General features: G+C 50.1%; 1 protein-coding gene across 1 annotated transcript in view; it reads left to right on the top strand.

The window, feature by feature from the left end:
- Positions 1-12980, top strand: part of ZBTB40 (zinc finger and BTB domain containing 40) — a 49090-nt gene extending 36110 nt beyond the window's left edge. The window contains 13 exon segments of the mRNA XM_069035222.1: positions 2380-2764; positions 2766-2785; positions 3232-3246; positions 3249-3421; positions 3423-3438; positions 4242-4406; positions 4827-4997; positions 5000-5040; positions 5868-6030; positions 7538-7624; positions 8624-8844; positions 9571-9707; positions 9709-12980. Of these exon segments, the coding sequence (XP_068891323.1) occupies positions 2380-2764; positions 2766-2785; positions 3232-3246; positions 3249-3421; positions 3423-3438; positions 4242-4406; positions 4827-4997; positions 5000-5040; positions 5868-6030; positions 7538-7624; positions 8624-8844; positions 9571-9707; positions 9709-9742 (1628 nt within the window). The 3' untranslated portion in view covers positions 9743-12980.
- Positions 12981-15905: the final 2925 nt, after the last annotated feature.

Below are 15905 nucleotides of genomic sequence, written 5' to 3'. Positions count from 1 at the left end.
TACACTGCAAATCCAATATTCCTGCCCAGTTCAGATCTACGTCCTCTTTTCTAGCTCCACCAAGAGCTGCTACCAATCCAGCTGGCATTTTCACCTGATCATGGTTTTGATTTCCTTAGAAAGGATGATTCTCTCTTATCTGCCATTGATTCTGTCACCTTCTGATGCTGCAGGCACTTGTCCCACTCCCCCCGCGTCTGTGTTTCTGTGGGATGTGCCAGGGCCGATGCCCTGATGACTCTGGAGCAGATGAGCCAACAAGTCATGTATCTGTGAATGCGCTGCCCATGTGAACTCCTGGACACCTTAGCATGTGCAGCAGAGGGGCCTGGGGAGTCAGTGTGACTGCTCTGGCAGCTGCCGCCTCTCTGGCAGCAGTATCAAAGAGAGCAGACTGCTGCCACTGAGTGGCTTTGCAGGGCTTCAAGCCAAGGTTGAGACAAAATCAAGCAAGAAGCATCATGAAAAACAGAAGCTCTGGAAAATGTTATTTACTTGGCAGAAACATCTATTCTGGATGAAGTGTCCAGAGGAGGATTGCCAGGTACCAGCTTCTTTCTGGCATCCTACAGATCTTTGCACTGAACTTCTGTATCTTTATTTTGAGGCCAGTCTACTCAGCTCTGACATCACTGGCCCACATATAGCAGGTGACTTTATGGACCTTGTGGTTTTTGGTATGAGATATGAGTGATAACTGCAGACATCATGTCTGAGGGGTGTGAGCTTCTTATTAAAACTGAGGAGACCTTGTGGTTCTGAGAACGTATGTGCTGCATGGAGATATACTCAGTTTGCACTTCCACTTGAAAACAGTTTTTGCATATCTGTTGCAAAAAAAGCTCTCAAAAAGTTCTGGTAATTAAGTTAGGTGAACCAAAGCACTTGGAAGGCACAGAGCATCCCTGTGGCAGAAAGTGCATCCATCCCTAGCCACGCTCAGCACTTCAAGTAATGGATTGGTTTCTTTGGTGGAGGTACAACATGGAATCTCTTGGCTTCTCCTTTGGACCCTGCTGTAGTCAGATCACTGTCACTGTTGGCACCTGGTGCATGCAAGGGCAGGTTTTGGCTCTTTCAGCCAACTCCATAACCTCCTCTCTAGCCATCTGCTTTCCAGGGCTCTCTACAGCCACTTAGGAGATCATGTTTGTCAAGATTGGTCTTACTCTTATATCTCAGAAATGTGTCAAGAGCTCTACAAAAAAGGTTTTTCGTCTCCATGGTCTTGTTTAAAAAAAAAAAAAAGACAGTTACCATCTCACTGCTAGATTTAAAAATCATTCTTCACTTAGGTCAGAAAAACTGACAGTGTTGGCTGAAGGGATGTGGAAAGAAACCTTAGAGGTCACAAGTCAAGGTGACCTTGACAGAACAGGACAAACTGGAAACCAGTCTTCTGGTCTGCTGTTGTCCCTTGACGCATTCGCAGATTATGGATCACCATTTGGTATCTTAAGATTTACAGGTCCGTCGAAATATGTCATCTAGTCTTTAGCTGGTTGGAAATCTGGGGCAGTAGTTCTGTGCAAGAGGACACTGTGCTGAGCTCTTCCCATGGTGAGGAAGGCAGAGATGAAGTTTTTCAAGCACAGGCTGAGTTTTCCTGTACATTGGCAAAAGGAGAAGTCTGTGCCGGTTTCCATGGCCACACAGTTCCCGGCTTCTCATTATAGCAAAGACAAATGTATCTGTTTGTATTTTGATTTTTTCCATACATACATTTCCTGTGGGTCTTTTCTGTAGACTGAGATCCTGGGTGAATTTTCCAGCTTTTGCTTTTTGAGATGATGGTGTTAGAGGGACTCGGGAAGGCATTTACGCTTTGTAAGAAATGAACATAATGAGCAGTTTAAAATACCTCAGGGCCCTGAGTAGAAGACTCAAAAGGGTCGTAGCAAGATTCCCTTTTAAAGAGATTGTGTTTGTGAAGTGTTTCTGAGATTTCTTGTAATTAAGAGCTGGATGTCCACTCTCAGTGGCAGATTTAGACAGTATCATACCTGGGGCTCAGGTCTGCAAACATTTAAGCATGGCTGTAACTTCACATGTCTGAGCCAGAGGCAAATGTTTGGAAGCAAGAGTTTGAGAAAGAAGCTTTTAAGAAAATCTGTCCCTGGCTCTTAGCATCTCATGCAGACCCTTGCACGTGTGGTGGAGAAATTCAAGGATCACTCTTTATGTTTCTAACCATGCATGGCTAGAACCACTTCTGGGCAGAGCCATGTGCCACTATTGCGATGGGACAGCATGTCTGATGTGTTACTGTTGTGTCTGAGCAGGGAAAACTATGTAGGAGCATTCAGGAGATGGGAGACTGAGGGGCAGGTTGCTCAGTCCTACTGATCACCACCGAAACAGTAATTGCTATTTCCATAGGTCTCTTGACTGAGGGAAGAGGGGAGAAACCTGGGATCAAGAGGTGGACGGTGAACAATGAATCCCAGCTTGAAGCTCTGGACAAAGATGAGGACAAGGTGGGAGGTGCCAGTGCCAAAGAGACAAAGGAATTCCAAGACAAAGCTTCTTCCAAGAAGAGTTTTGTCTGCAAAGCCTGTGATAAGGTCTTCCACTTCTACTGCTGCCTGAAGGTGCACATGAAACGCTGTCGGGTGGCCAGAGGAAAGCAGATCCAGTGTAAAGAGCACAGCGAGGTCAAATCGACAAAGAAGGAGCTGGAGAAGCATCAGCTGGAGGTCCATGGGATGGTGGGGATGGCCAAGAAGAAGAAGAAGAGCATCCCTGTGGCATGTGACATCTGTGGAAGAGTTTGGTCATGCCTCAGGTAGGGTTGGTGGGAGCAGGGGTGTTTAGACAGAAGTTTGGACAATATAGTAAAGTAATAGTCTGAAATCTCATCCCTGCAGCTCTGTGAGTGCCATGTGTGAGAAACACAGCTCATTTTTCCTGCCCCACTGAGCAGAACCACTTTCTGATTAGTTCTTCCGTAATTGGTTTTCCACATAGCTCATCAAGGAAAAGTGGGGCTACGGGCAAATTTAAAAGCTTCCAAAAATAATCAACCTGTTCCAGTTCCTGGCTGCTTTAGCAGGACGTGTGCAAGGAGCCAAATCTCTTTGCCCTTCCTGGGGCAGCTCATGATGTTGTGGTGGACCTCCGGGCTGGAGGACACTGGAGGACCTCAGTGTTGCTGATGGGCTGGTGGACCTGCAGTAGGGTGGAGTGGTGCCTCTGCAGCTGAGTTAGCCAGTGTCCTGCCTGCCTCACCAGGGATGCAATACCACAAGTGACAGAACACCTTGATGAGAAGCCCTTCTCCTTCCAGGAGTGTGGGGCCAAGTTCACGGCCAACTCCACGCTGAAGAACCACCTGCGGCTGCACACAGGGGATGGGCCCTTCATGTGCAAGCACTGCTTGATAACCTTCAGGCAGGCCTTGGCCCTTGCCTACCACACCAAGAAAGAAGCATGCTGAGGGTGAGCTTCCCTGCAGGAGCTGGCTCTGGGTTCAGCTTGCTCCATCCACTCCTTCATGCCCTGTTCCTCCCTTTGCCTCCTGCCTGCTTCCCCAGCCTTTGGGCTACCCCTGGGCATCATCAGGCTACTCCCAGATCTTCTCCACCTGCATGGGTTTGCTTTCAACTCCCCACTCTGCCTTTCCCTCATCCCCTTATCCAGGTCCTCAGATTACCCACACACTCCTCCTCTTCATCCGTATTCCTTGTTTTTCTCCCGAATAGCTGCTTTCTGTCCCATCACATCTAGACTCCAGCGATGCATTCTTCCTCTGGTTATCCTACTTTCTCCTGTCCCTCCCTTTGGCTGAATTTCACATATTTTTTATGCCACTGCTTCTCCTGCCCCACACTCAGTGCTGTGCGCTCCTGGGACTGAGGCAAGGGTCTTCCAGCTCGTTGGCACAGATGAGGCATCGCTGGGGTTGCAATAAATGTGCTTGGGCGTATTTCCCACTGTTCCATCAGCATGATGCAGTTGGACAATTCATTTTGAACATGAGACACACCAGCATGTAGTACCCCTGGAAGCATGTAGTACCTCTAGATACCTGAGGTCTGTATTAATTTTATCCTCCCTGTGCAGGTGTGGTTTTCTCCAGCACCTCCAGGACATTTTGCATCTTGTACTGAGATGCTCTGGTACCCTAGGAAATGGCTACCCCATTCACTTCACAGTCTCTTCCCTCTGCCTCTGAAGTCAGGCATAGTCTGGATAGAGCTGCTGTGCCATGGGTGTGGGCTCTCACTGGGGTGTCCCTGCAGGGAAGGTGTATTCCTGCCAGTGCTGTGACGCTGTGTTCACCCAGTCCATCGAGCTGTCGCGCCACGTTCGCGCCCACACCGGGGACAAGCCCTATGTCTGCTGGGAGTGCAGGAAAGGCTTTCACCAGGCCAACGGGCTCTCCATCGACCTCCAGACCTTCCACAGTGAGTGTGGCTGGCTGCCTCCTCAGCGTGGGCAGCCCAGCCTGCAGGGCATGGCTTCTGTGGGGTCATGGGAGCCACATGCCAAAGTATTACTGATGTCTGCTGGGGGTCTTGTGGGGGGATTTTTCCTCCCGAGAAAAATGAGATTTTAGTGTTTTGATGCTATGAGTAGGGTTATCCCAAAACCAGTGGCAGGGGTAGTTTCCAGCAAACAAGCTGCTGGGGGCCCACTGTGGGAAGTTGTCAGTGAGTAGGAACAGCTGTATGTAAAGCCCAAATTCCAGTTTTAGTTTTCACCTGGGAAGTAACATTTTTTTCCCCTTTTTCTTTCTCCCTCTGTAAATTTCCCTCTTAATTCTTCTCTTCTTTTCCCTTGATTTCTTTGCCCTCACTGGTTTTTGCTGTGTTTCTGGGCAGCAGACATTGAAGATCCCTTTGACTGCAGGAAGTGCCAGATGAGCTTTGCCACCCTGCAGGAACACCGCAAGCATGTTCGTGAAGCCCATTCCTGGGAATACCACCCCTGCCCTACCTGCTCCAAAATCTTCAGTGCCCCATTGCTCCTGGAGCACCACATGGTGGCCCGTGTTGGGTTTCACCCTTTACCGGTGAAATGTGTAACAAGGCTTACCAGGTGAGCTGGTGCACCCAGGAGTTGATCTCATATGCCAATGCTGCTGTTGCCCGTTCCTGCACCAGGGTGTCTCTCCTGGCCATATGCAGCAGTTTGGGGTTGGCAGAGGGAAAAACTGTGCAGAGGCAGAGACCATAGGGAAAAGACAGGTCCATAGGGAGAGATGGGCTTTGGCTGCAAAGGGCTATGTATCTGCCCATCAGGACCTGCAGGAATCTCATTCACTCAAGTTTCCAGCTGCCAGGAAGTGTAGGAGTAAAAATAGTCATGTTGCAAATGGCAAGCCTTGGAGGGAATGTGTGTGGGAGCACATTGCTGCAAGAAAACAAGAATTCACACCAAAGGGAGACCTGCGGTGAGTGAGACAAGGATCAGGGATTCAGCTGTGTTCAGGGACAATGGAGAAACAGAGTGAGGTGTTAGCTCTTGTCCTGTGGGAGGACAAGGAGGTCTTCTACCTGCTGAGCACAACTCCCCTGTTCTATTGCTTCCCACGTGGTTTCTGGCTGTCATGCTGTCCCTGGAACAGAATCATAGAATGTCAGAGTGGGTTGGGTTGGATGGGACCTTTAAAGCTCATCTTGTTCCACCCTCTGCTGTGGGCAGGGACACTGTCCCCTAGCCCAGGTTACTCCAAGCCCCATCCAGCCTGGCCTTGGACACTTCCAGGGATTGGGCAGCCACAGCTTCTCTGGGCACCCTGTGCCAGGACCTCACCACCCTCACAGGGAAGGATTTCTTCCCAATATCCCATCTAAACCTGTTCTCTTTTGGTTTAAAGCCTACAGCTTTGGATGGTAACCGTGATTTGATCCTTGTCATTACAGCAGTTGTCAGGGTTATGGTATCACAACACGACACACCACCCTGATGTCTTTGCAGCTCAGAATCACCACTCCTCCAAGTTCTCCTCTGTGCAGTGCAGCTGCTGCGACAAAACCTTCATCAGCACTGCTGCTCACTGAAAGCATGTTGAGGCAGAGCACACAGGTAAGAACCCGTCATTAGTGATGTGGTGACTGCTGGGAGAGAGAGAGAATCACAGAATCATTTAGGTTGAAAAGGCTCTCCAGGATCTAGTCCAACCATTAACCCAGCATTGCCACTTTCATCACCAAACCATGTCCCTAAGTGCCACATCCATACATTTTTTGAACGCTTCCAGGGATGGTGACTCCACCATTGCCCTGGGCAGTTTGTTCCAATGCCAGACCATGCTTTCCATTAAGAAATTTTCCCTGATCACAAAATATGCTGAGTTGGAAGGGACCCACAAGAATCATTGAGTCCAGTTCCTGGCCCTGCACAGCACCGTCTCCAAGAGTCACACCATGTGCCCAAGGATATTGTCCAAATGCTTCTTGATCTCTGTCAGATTTGGTGCTGGAACCACTTCTCTGGGGAGCGTGTTCCAGTGCCTGACCACTCTCTGGGTGAAAAGCTTTTTTCCTGATATCCAACCTAAACCTCCCCTGACAGTACTTCAGGTTATTCCCTCAAGTCCTGTCACTGGTCACCACAGAGAAGAGATCAGTGTCTGCCCTCCTCTTCTATTCACGAGGAAGTGGTAGATTGTGATGAGGTCTGACCTCTCTTCTCCAGGCTGAACAGACCAAGTGCCCTCAGCAGCTCCTTACATGGCTTCCCCTTGAGGCCCTCCACCATTGCCCTGGCCCTCCTTTGGACACACTCTAATATTTTAATATCTTTCTTACTTTGTGATGCCCATAACTGCCCCAGGACTCGAGGTGAAGCTGCCCTACTGCAGAGCAGAGCAGGACAATCCCCTCCCTTGTCTGGCCAGCAATGCTGGGCCTGATGTCCCCCAGGACACGGGTGGCCCTCCTGGCTGCCAGGGCACTGCTGACTCAGATCCAACTGGCCTTTGACCAGGACCCCAGGTCCCTTCCTGCAGCTGCTCTCCAGCCTCTCGTTCCCCAGTCCATCCACACATCCAGGGTTGCCCCATCCCCGGTGTAGAATCCGGCACTTACCCTTGTTGAACTTCACACGGTTGGTGATGGCCCAGTCCTCTGTTTTGTCTCTGCAGGGTCTCCCTGCCTTTGTGAGAGGCAACAGCTCCTCCCAGTTTTGCATCTTCTGTGAACTTGTGTCATATTCCTTCCAGTCCTGTCTCCAAGTCATTTATGAAGATGTTGAAGAGCACAGGGCCTAATCCTCCCCTGGTGCTACTTGTGGCTATTTCCTCTTGTCACTTTTATTTGTGGGAGAAGAGACCAATGCAGTAGTAACTCTGATAGCACAAGGCTGCACATCCTGTTTACCTGCAAGTCACAGTAGATTCTTGTGACCTGTAGTAGTCTCTTCTGGCTCATCTCAGCATCTTGCAGCTCACTTGCTCCTGGCTGCATCTCTAAGGGTGCTCCTCATGTGTGTGCAGGTGTGGTGGTGATGAAATACTAGAGAGCTCTGGTCCAGAAGGTCTCATATAGAAGACCCTGAGAGCACGTTTTTGTGTTCTTGGCTTTGTTTGCAGATGTGAAGTTCCACGAGTGTGAGTCGTGCAAGGAGCTGTTCCCCACGCTGGCTCTCCTGCAGGTTCACATGAAGTACAGGCACTCAGGTCTCTCACCTTTGCTGCTCTTCAGGTTACCTTTTGAGCAGTGAGGGTTCCTCTTGGTGATGTCTGAAATTTAAGCAGGAGGGTGAAGAGGGACATGGTAAGGAAACAGTGTGAGGAAACACAAAATAAGGATGAACTGGAAAAACACTGTGTTGGTGAGGCTGGGACATGTTAAGCTTTTGGACCTTCTGGAATCATGGAAAGTTATGGTTTTGCCTGTTACAGTAGAGAACAGAGTTAAGTGTAGATGAAGAGACATCAGCATGAGGAATGATGGACTGAACCCCATGCACCATGTTTGTCTATGTAGCTAGAGGGAGACTGGAGAAAAAGGGTGTGTAGCACTAGAAAGATCAGAGAGAGACCTGGGCTTGGGGGCACCACGTTAAGGACCCTTTGAATCATAGAACCGTAGAATAGTTTGGGTTGGAAGGGACTTCAAAAATCATCCAGTTCCACGCTTTTGTAAGTTTGCAAGCTGTAAGGGCAGAGTGAACTGTCAGACCAGGCTACTACAAATAGTGGGTCCCCAGGGCAGTGCATGGGATAGTAGGAGAGAATATGAATCAGGAGACATTGGAGGGGACAGCCAACAGCAGCCTGGAGAGTGAGGAGAAGAAGCTCTCTCTGAAAGTGGAGACCTCCTGATGTGGGTAATGATTTTGGGATAGCTGAATCAGGAGGTGCAGGCTAGGCCAGCAAGGAGCAGTGCTGGATGGTGTGAGGGAACAGGGAGAAGGGATTCCTGTGAGCAGGGACAGCCACAGCTGCAGGCAAAACCAGCCGGGCTTCTTAATGCCAGTGCTGCAGGGAGCCAAAATGAACCTGAGCAGCCGTGAACTGTTTGATAGCCAGTGGTGCAGCCAAGAGAAGGGACACTAGCACATGCTAGTTCCTGCTGGGTTGCAGCCCTGTGTATCCTGGCCATTGCAGCTCCCTGTGCCCTCAGGCTGGCCCTTGGCTGTCCCAGCCCAGGCTCAGACAGTGCTGCTCCTGCAGGTTCCCAGCTGTTCCGCTGCTTGTACTGCTCCATGGCCTTCCGCTCCCCAGAGGTCTTGCAGAGCCACATCGCCAGCCAGCACATCACACAGACAGACAGCACCTTCACCTGTGAGCTCTGTGGGGAGCTCTTCCCCTCCCAGGGCAAGCTGGAGGGGCACCTCAGCACTGAGCATCCCAAGGTGGCCTTCTCTCAAGCCACCACGGCCCAGATTGTGCAGGTAAGGACTGCTTTGTGTCACAGCCGCTGCGGTTGTTCATCCATCCTCCTCTCCCCCCTCTTAGTCTTCCCAAATCCACCCTGTGGGCCCTGTTACCCCTTCTGCTCCCTGATTTCCCATTCTTAGAGGGGTCCATGATGCAAACCCCCAGCTCACAGTGCTCTGGGATTTCTGTGCTGGCATGAAGTGGGTTTGCTGGAGGGGAAGCAGCTCAGTCATGACTTTAAGGAGCCGAGGAGGAGGATTGGCACTGTGTGTGGAGGTGCCTTGTTACTCAGGGGGTGTTAACACCTCGATGACACCCCATGAGACTGCAGCTGTTTTGTTGGAGGCCCAGTGCTAGGTTTGAACTCAGATTCTTCAATTTCTCATCCATCAATCGAGATGAGTTCCTTGGATGAGGGAGCCCAGTGTGCAAGATTCCCTGGGATGGCATTCACACAGTGGATAATCACAGAATGTTTACTGTCTACGACTGCTTGTGGAGTTAAATTATAGCAATTTTGTAGAGAGAAATATTTAAATTACTCTCCTGTCTTCTTTTACATCACTGGTGTGTGTGGTTTGGTGTTTCCCATTAGTCTCATGCCTGTAATTGCAGACATGTGGTGTGAAGCTAAATGTTACTACCTGAGCTGGGGCTGGGAAAGGTGTGGGCAGCAAAGGGATCCAGGGGAAAGTGGTACTGTATGTGTCTGACTCTTGGGTCATCTTCTTTCCACACAGGTGACTCAGACATTGGAGCAAGAAGCAGCAGAGCACATAATCTCTTTTGATGATGCCAAACCTATGATGTTGCCCAAATCCCAAGTGAGCCAAACTGGCTTTGAGCGGGTGGCAGTGACTATGGAGGACTTGTCTGATGACAGTCACTTTGATTTGTGAAGAAACTAAGTGAGGAACAGTGGAGGGTGCCTGTGCCTGGCACCTGGTATCCACTAGGCTTGTTCAGGAACTCAGTGTGCTGCTCCACCTGGGAGATCCGGGGTTTCTTTGGGAAAGCAATCCCAGGCATGCAGAAAGCACAGCATGGCCACAGGACAGGAGAGGTTCATTCACTGCCTGGGAAGTCTCCCTGCAGTCAGCCACTGGTAGACTACTACACATGAGAAATAAAGCAGCAGAGGAAAAGACGGGAATCAGGTGTAATTCTCTGCTGCTGTGAACAGAGGGGAGAGGACTGGTACAGGACAAAGCTGGGGCTTATGGATATGGGTAGCCAAAAAAAGGTGTTCTGACAATTTAGGATGGAGATTTTTATGGCTGAATCAGTGATATGCTCACAGGTACCTTCTTCTGCAAGATGTAAGGGCTGCTTTGTTCCTTCTGCTCTCACCTGTATTGTGCAGCTGGAGAACTCTTCCAGCACAAAGCTGAAGAGCTGACCTCTGGGTCTCTCTTCTGCAGCAGAGACTTCCTGGGAGTTGTGCTAAATGACTTCAGCACTGCTTGGATGGCCACACAGATCTGATCCCATCCATATTTTTGCTGTGGGTGTGAAGTAAATGGATAAAACATTAGCCAATTTATCTCTGCTCCGGCAGGTTTATTAGCAGAAACAGTAACAGAGCAATTAAGGTTCCTATCAGCTGATTGGCCTAGCCCTAGGGAGGAGGACCCACCCCACAATGCCTCACCAGGGTCGATTGGTCAGAGACCCGCAGTTGCTGAGGGAGTCACTTTTTATACCCCTCCCGAGAACACCACTCTCTTTCTGAGAGTCCTCCCCCTGGAGGTGTTTTGATTGGTGTATGTTGGCTCGTTGTCTAGATGATTGGTTTTTCCAAATGGAGTGAGGTCGGTGCGTCGAGTGATTGGGTAGGTCTTAGTCCAATCTGCATCCTGAGTTCCTCCTTTTATGCGAATCCTAGATGACACCCTTCTTGTAGATCATTCCACCTTGTAGATTGTTCCACCCCTGTCAATCACATCAAGGCCTGTTGCTAGTACATAAAGCAGATCTAACACTAGGCCTAATTAATCCCCATTCCCTAAAAATTAATGTACTAACAGGTTTAACAGTGACACATAAAACAGGAGTACCACTTAAACACTTAACAGACTTAACAGTAAGTCTTATAATTAATTAACTATTAACTATTCAACAGGCAGTTAACAGAAAAACACTCTTATCATGGAGGACTACAAAAGCCAACTTTCCCCGCTTATTCATAACAGGGTGTCTGTTAGGAAGGAGGGTCCCAGGCAGGTCTGGCCATATCCATCCTCTCTGTGAGCAAATAGCCCTGAGATCTGCCACCACCCTCTAATTCACCCGAGTCATGCTGAAAAAAGGGAAGGAGCTGTGCCTGTGTGCCAGTGTCCTTTGCGGCGTGGCACTAATGAAGGTGTTGGAGTGTGGGATAGCTGCTGTGACTGCATGTGAACCTTCCCCTGGCACACGGGGCACTGCCTAGTAAAATGCACTCAGTACCTACTGTAAAGTTTGCTTCTCTGGTACCAGCATGATGCAACAGCTTCATTGCACACACCAGTTCCTTTAAGACTAAATTTCATAAAGCTTTTTTATCTGCAGCTTCCTAAAATATAATCTGATAATTAATGGCTTGCTGAATCCATTATGAAGTGCAATTAGATAGATGCAGGGTTCCTGTGGCTCTGAGGGGACTGGTAGCATGTATCTTCCTTTTCCTCATGCCAAAAGGTTGAACTCTGCCACTGTGATATATTTGCACACAGAGCGGTGATCCCGCTGGATCCCGGGAACCCACCGTGAGCAGTGCCTGTTGTATCCTGCTGCCCAGAGCCAGGGCAGCGCAGGAGGGGAACAGATTGGAGCTTTCCAGAAGCATCTTGTGCCGGCTGCTCAGTGCCACCAGGCAGAGATGGTGGCACAGGAGCATGCCAAGGTGGTTGTGCCAGTGTGAGAGTTTGTTCCCATTAAAACTTGGAAGGAGGAAGAGAGCAGCAGAGCTCCCAGGAGAGGGGCTGGGGGAGCTCATGGCATTTTGTGTGTGTGGCAGCAAGTGTATGAATGACCCTGCTGAATTGTTGCACGTCTTGAAGGGCTCCCATGTACAGTTTGTCCCCTTAAGCTTTGCAGGGATGGTGACATGGAGGAAGCATGAGGTTAAGTTGCCACTAAATCCGTGAATGACCAGGAGATGGTGCTCAAGGCCTTGAGGATTAGTGCTGGTGCCCAGGTGCCTCAACACCTTTGTGGAAGCTCCTCTGAGCCTTCCCAGGCCTTCCCCAGCTCCTGGGCTGCCAGCTGTGGAGAAATCTTGAGCCACTGCCAGGCTGAAGGAAAACTCCAAGCCCCGGACAGGTCACCTCCAAACCCTGAATATCACTGCTTAAAGAGTCTGAAACTGGGCCTTGGCCACCTGTGGAGAGGGTAAAATGCACCTGTTGCTGAGGTGAAGAGGTGAAAAACCTGGGATGCCCCTTGGCCAGGAGGAGAAAGGCCAGAGGGGGAACTGCTGGAACCCATCTCATGCCTGCCTGGACACTGTGCGGGGCACTTTGGATGAGCATGGGGATAATGACAGAACAAGCACCTATGTCTTGGTGGTTTCAGAATAGATGTGTTGGGAGGAAAGCAGTGGATTTTGTCCCACAGGCTGGTGAAATTGGAAGCTGTTCTCTGTTTTCTGACTTTGTGGGGGCTGGGAGCTGTGGAAATCCTGCACAGGCTGTGGGAGTGCCCTGGGGTGGGAAATAGATTGTCCAGACAATGCTTTACAGGTGTCCTGGCCTTTATGTATGAGCCAATATCTGCAGGGAGCACTACGGTGAAGATGATCTCTCTTTGTTCCTGAAAAACTGTGGAGGGAGGGAAAAGGTTCAACAGGGCTTGAGGAGAAGTTGCCTTATTTCTAGCCCTGTCCTAGGGCAGAGGCAGCTCAGCCAGGGCAGAACATGAGCATGGGGTCTGTTGGCTGTGATCCCTTTGGTCCCTGTTGCTGGAGTGTTGTCACAGCTGAAAGAGTACAGTGGAGGTGTTACATCAGGGGTGATTCAGGCTCACCTGTCCTGTTTGGGGCCATCTGTCTCGGTTTGAAAGACAGGTGTCTGCTAAGGAAGGCAGGAGCCTCCCTTGGAGTGGCAGATGTGACCCCTTTCCCTCTGAGTTATTATAATTTTGAAATCAAGGGTCTTTAGGCAAAGATGTGGGAAATAGGAATAACAGTTCTTTACTATATATATATATATATAGATATATAGATATATAACCAGTCAAACAAAACAACAATAACTATGGCAGTAACAGCAAACACAAACCCAGTCCCAGCCTTCTCGGCTGTCAGGCTATTTCCTTTCGGGTGCAGTTCCGCTCGCAGCCGGCAGGGATCGCTGGCGGCTCCCGGTGAGCAGGGCAGGTGCGATGGTTCCCCCGCGGCTGCAGGGGGCGCTCCGGAGCGAGCTCGGGAAGCACGTGGCTGCTCTGATGCCCTGGGATCCCGGGGAAGGATGGAACAAAGGAGCTCCACAAACCGGTGGGCAGCTGGTCCCGGGTTCCCGGAAACAGCAGGCTGGACTGGTAGGCTGGAGCGGCAGGCACAAACACAAATCCCGGGTGGCAGACGAGATGTATCCAAAAGGGGAACCCCCCGGGGCTCCAGGCAGGCAGGGTAAGCACGGCTACAATGCAGCGAAGGCTCGAAGCAGCAGCGGTGCAGGGCGGCCGCAGCCCAGGCTCCAGCAGGGCAGGGAAAGCAGCTTTGGGATCCCCGGTGTTGTTTCCAGCAGAAAGGAAAGACGCCGAAAAACGGGAACCAGCAGCTCCTTTCTCTGCACCTTCTCCCTCCAGACGCTGAGAGCGAACTGAACTGCCCGCCAGGTGAGAACAAAAGCCTGGCCGGGCCCTTTTGTCTTTCTTAAGTATGGCTATCTCCTCTCAAGTATGGCCATTTATCTCCTAGCAACATGCTATGGGAAAAAATTCCTTTAACAGAAAAAAACTAGGACTAAACTAAAAACCCCAACACCATCTCTCCTGCCTTTCTGCCCAGCAAGATCCTGTGTGAACGTATCCTCAGCAGAGTCCTGCCAGCAGCACACACCCAGCAAGAGATCTGCAGCTTTACAGAGCCCATTGAGCATCTCCCATATCATTATGAGGAGGTAATAACTCACATCCCCCCATTCCAGTTCCTTCTTGATGGATGAGATGTGCACGGCAGAGCAAATTGCAGTGTTAGCAACACATATGTACTACCCGGGAGGGAGATGCATTTCCCAGGACACGTCCTGGTCTGGTGTGCACCGCACTGGAGATAGTGATTGCTGGTGATTCCTTGTTATGCTGCCTTTTTTCTTTTTTCTGTAGAAATAAAACATGGAGAAGGAGAGATGTAGCTGCGGAATTTCATGTGAAGCTATTTTCTGGAAGGAAAAATCCTTGGGTTTTGAAAACATTATTTTTTTCAAGTCTTGTCCTGGGTGCTGGGTGACCTGTTGGGTTTTGGGGCATCCTGTACCCCTCTTGACCTTGGTGCCATCCTCTAAGGAAGCAGAGAAACTGTTGTAAGGTCAGGCTGGAGCATGAGACCATCCTGACCTTCATTGTGTCCTCCTGTTTTTGGATGTTTTTGGAGAAAGGGCAGAGTGCCTGTAACAAACTGGGAAGTGACATCCCATGGAGGATGTTTGATCAGGTAATGGTGGAGTGACAGGACAAAGGGGGATGGCTTTAAGCTGAGAGAAGGTAGATTTAGAATGGATATTAGAAAGGAATTCTTCCCTGTGAGAGTGGGGAGGCCCTGGCACAGGTGGCCCAGAGCAGCTGTGGCTGCCCTATCCCTGGAAGTGTCCCAGGTCAGGTTGGACAGGGCCTGGAGCAACCTGGTGTAGTGGAAGGTGTCCCTGCCCATGGCAGGAGGTGGGACTGGATGAGCTTTAAGGTCCTTTCCCAACCAAACCATTCTATGATTCTGTGATTTATACGTCTCCTGGTTTAACTCCAGCCAGCAGCCAAACCCCTTCCAGCTGCTCGCTCACTCCCCCACCAGCGGTATCAGAGAGAGAATTGGAAGGGTAAAAGCTGGAGAACTTGTGGGTTGAGATAAAGACAGTTCAATAGGGAAACCAAAAGCCACACACACAAGCAAGAAAAACAGAATTAATTCACTGCTTCCCATGGGCAGGCAGGTATTCAACACCTCCAGGAGAGGAGGGCCCCATCCCATGGAACAGCAGCTTGGAAAGACAAGCGCCATCACTCCAAATGCCCCCCCCTCCTCCTTCTTCCCTCTAGCTTTATATACTGAGCATTATGTCATGTGGCCTGGAATATCCCTTTGGTCAGTTTGCATCACCTGTCCTGGCTGTGCCTCCTCCCAGCCTCCCATGCACCCCCAACTTCTTCCCCAGCATGGCCTTACGAAAAACAGAAAAGGCCTTGGCCCTGTGTAAGCCCCACTCAGCAACAACAAAAGCATCTCTGTATTATCAACCCTGTGTTCAGCACAAATCCAAAACACAGCCCCACACCAGCCACTATGAAGACAGTTAACTCCACCCCAGCCAAGACCAGCACAATCTTGCATTAATTGGTGCCATTTAGGGTGCAGGACTAAGCCTGTGGCCATTGGGAAATGTCTGTTTTCTGCACAGCTCCCCATTGTGAGCCGGTGTCTGTCCCATTGCTGGGGGATCCTTTGGAAGAGAGCAGAGTGCCCTGGGTACAGTAATGCCCTGAGGAGCCCTCACTAGACATTTCCCATGCAAAGTGGTGTTTCACAGCCCTCAGGTGTTATTTTATAAGTTTATGCAAATTCAGTGCTCTAGGCTTCGTTTTGGGGTTAAGGTTTTTATTATTTTTAAATCCAACCTGTCTGTAATTAGGTGGAAAGATCTGCTGCTTGCCCAGAAGTGAGGGATGGCGGTGGTGGAAGCACGGCGGCAGTTTGGATGTTCCTTCAAGCCTCTTGTGGGGTAGAGCAGGAGAAGAATGGGTACCAGTGGTCTGAAAACCTTCCTTGTGATTTGGACAAGCCTTGGCAGCCCCAGATGATGCTGATGTCCTGGCAAATTTTATTATTGATCTGGCAGGCTGCCAGCATGATCCCAGTGAATTGAGGCACTGGAAAAGGGAA

This window comes from Aphelocoma coerulescens, chromosome 21, assembly GCF_041296385.1.
Source record: "Aphelocoma coerulescens isolate FSJ_1873_10779 chromosome 21, UR_Acoe_1.0, whole genome shotgun sequence".
Lineage (NCBI taxonomy): Eukaryota > Metazoa > Chordata > Aves > Passeriformes > Corvidae > Aphelocoma > Aphelocoma coerulescens.
This window is presented reverse-complemented; position numbering and strand designations above follow the sequence as displayed.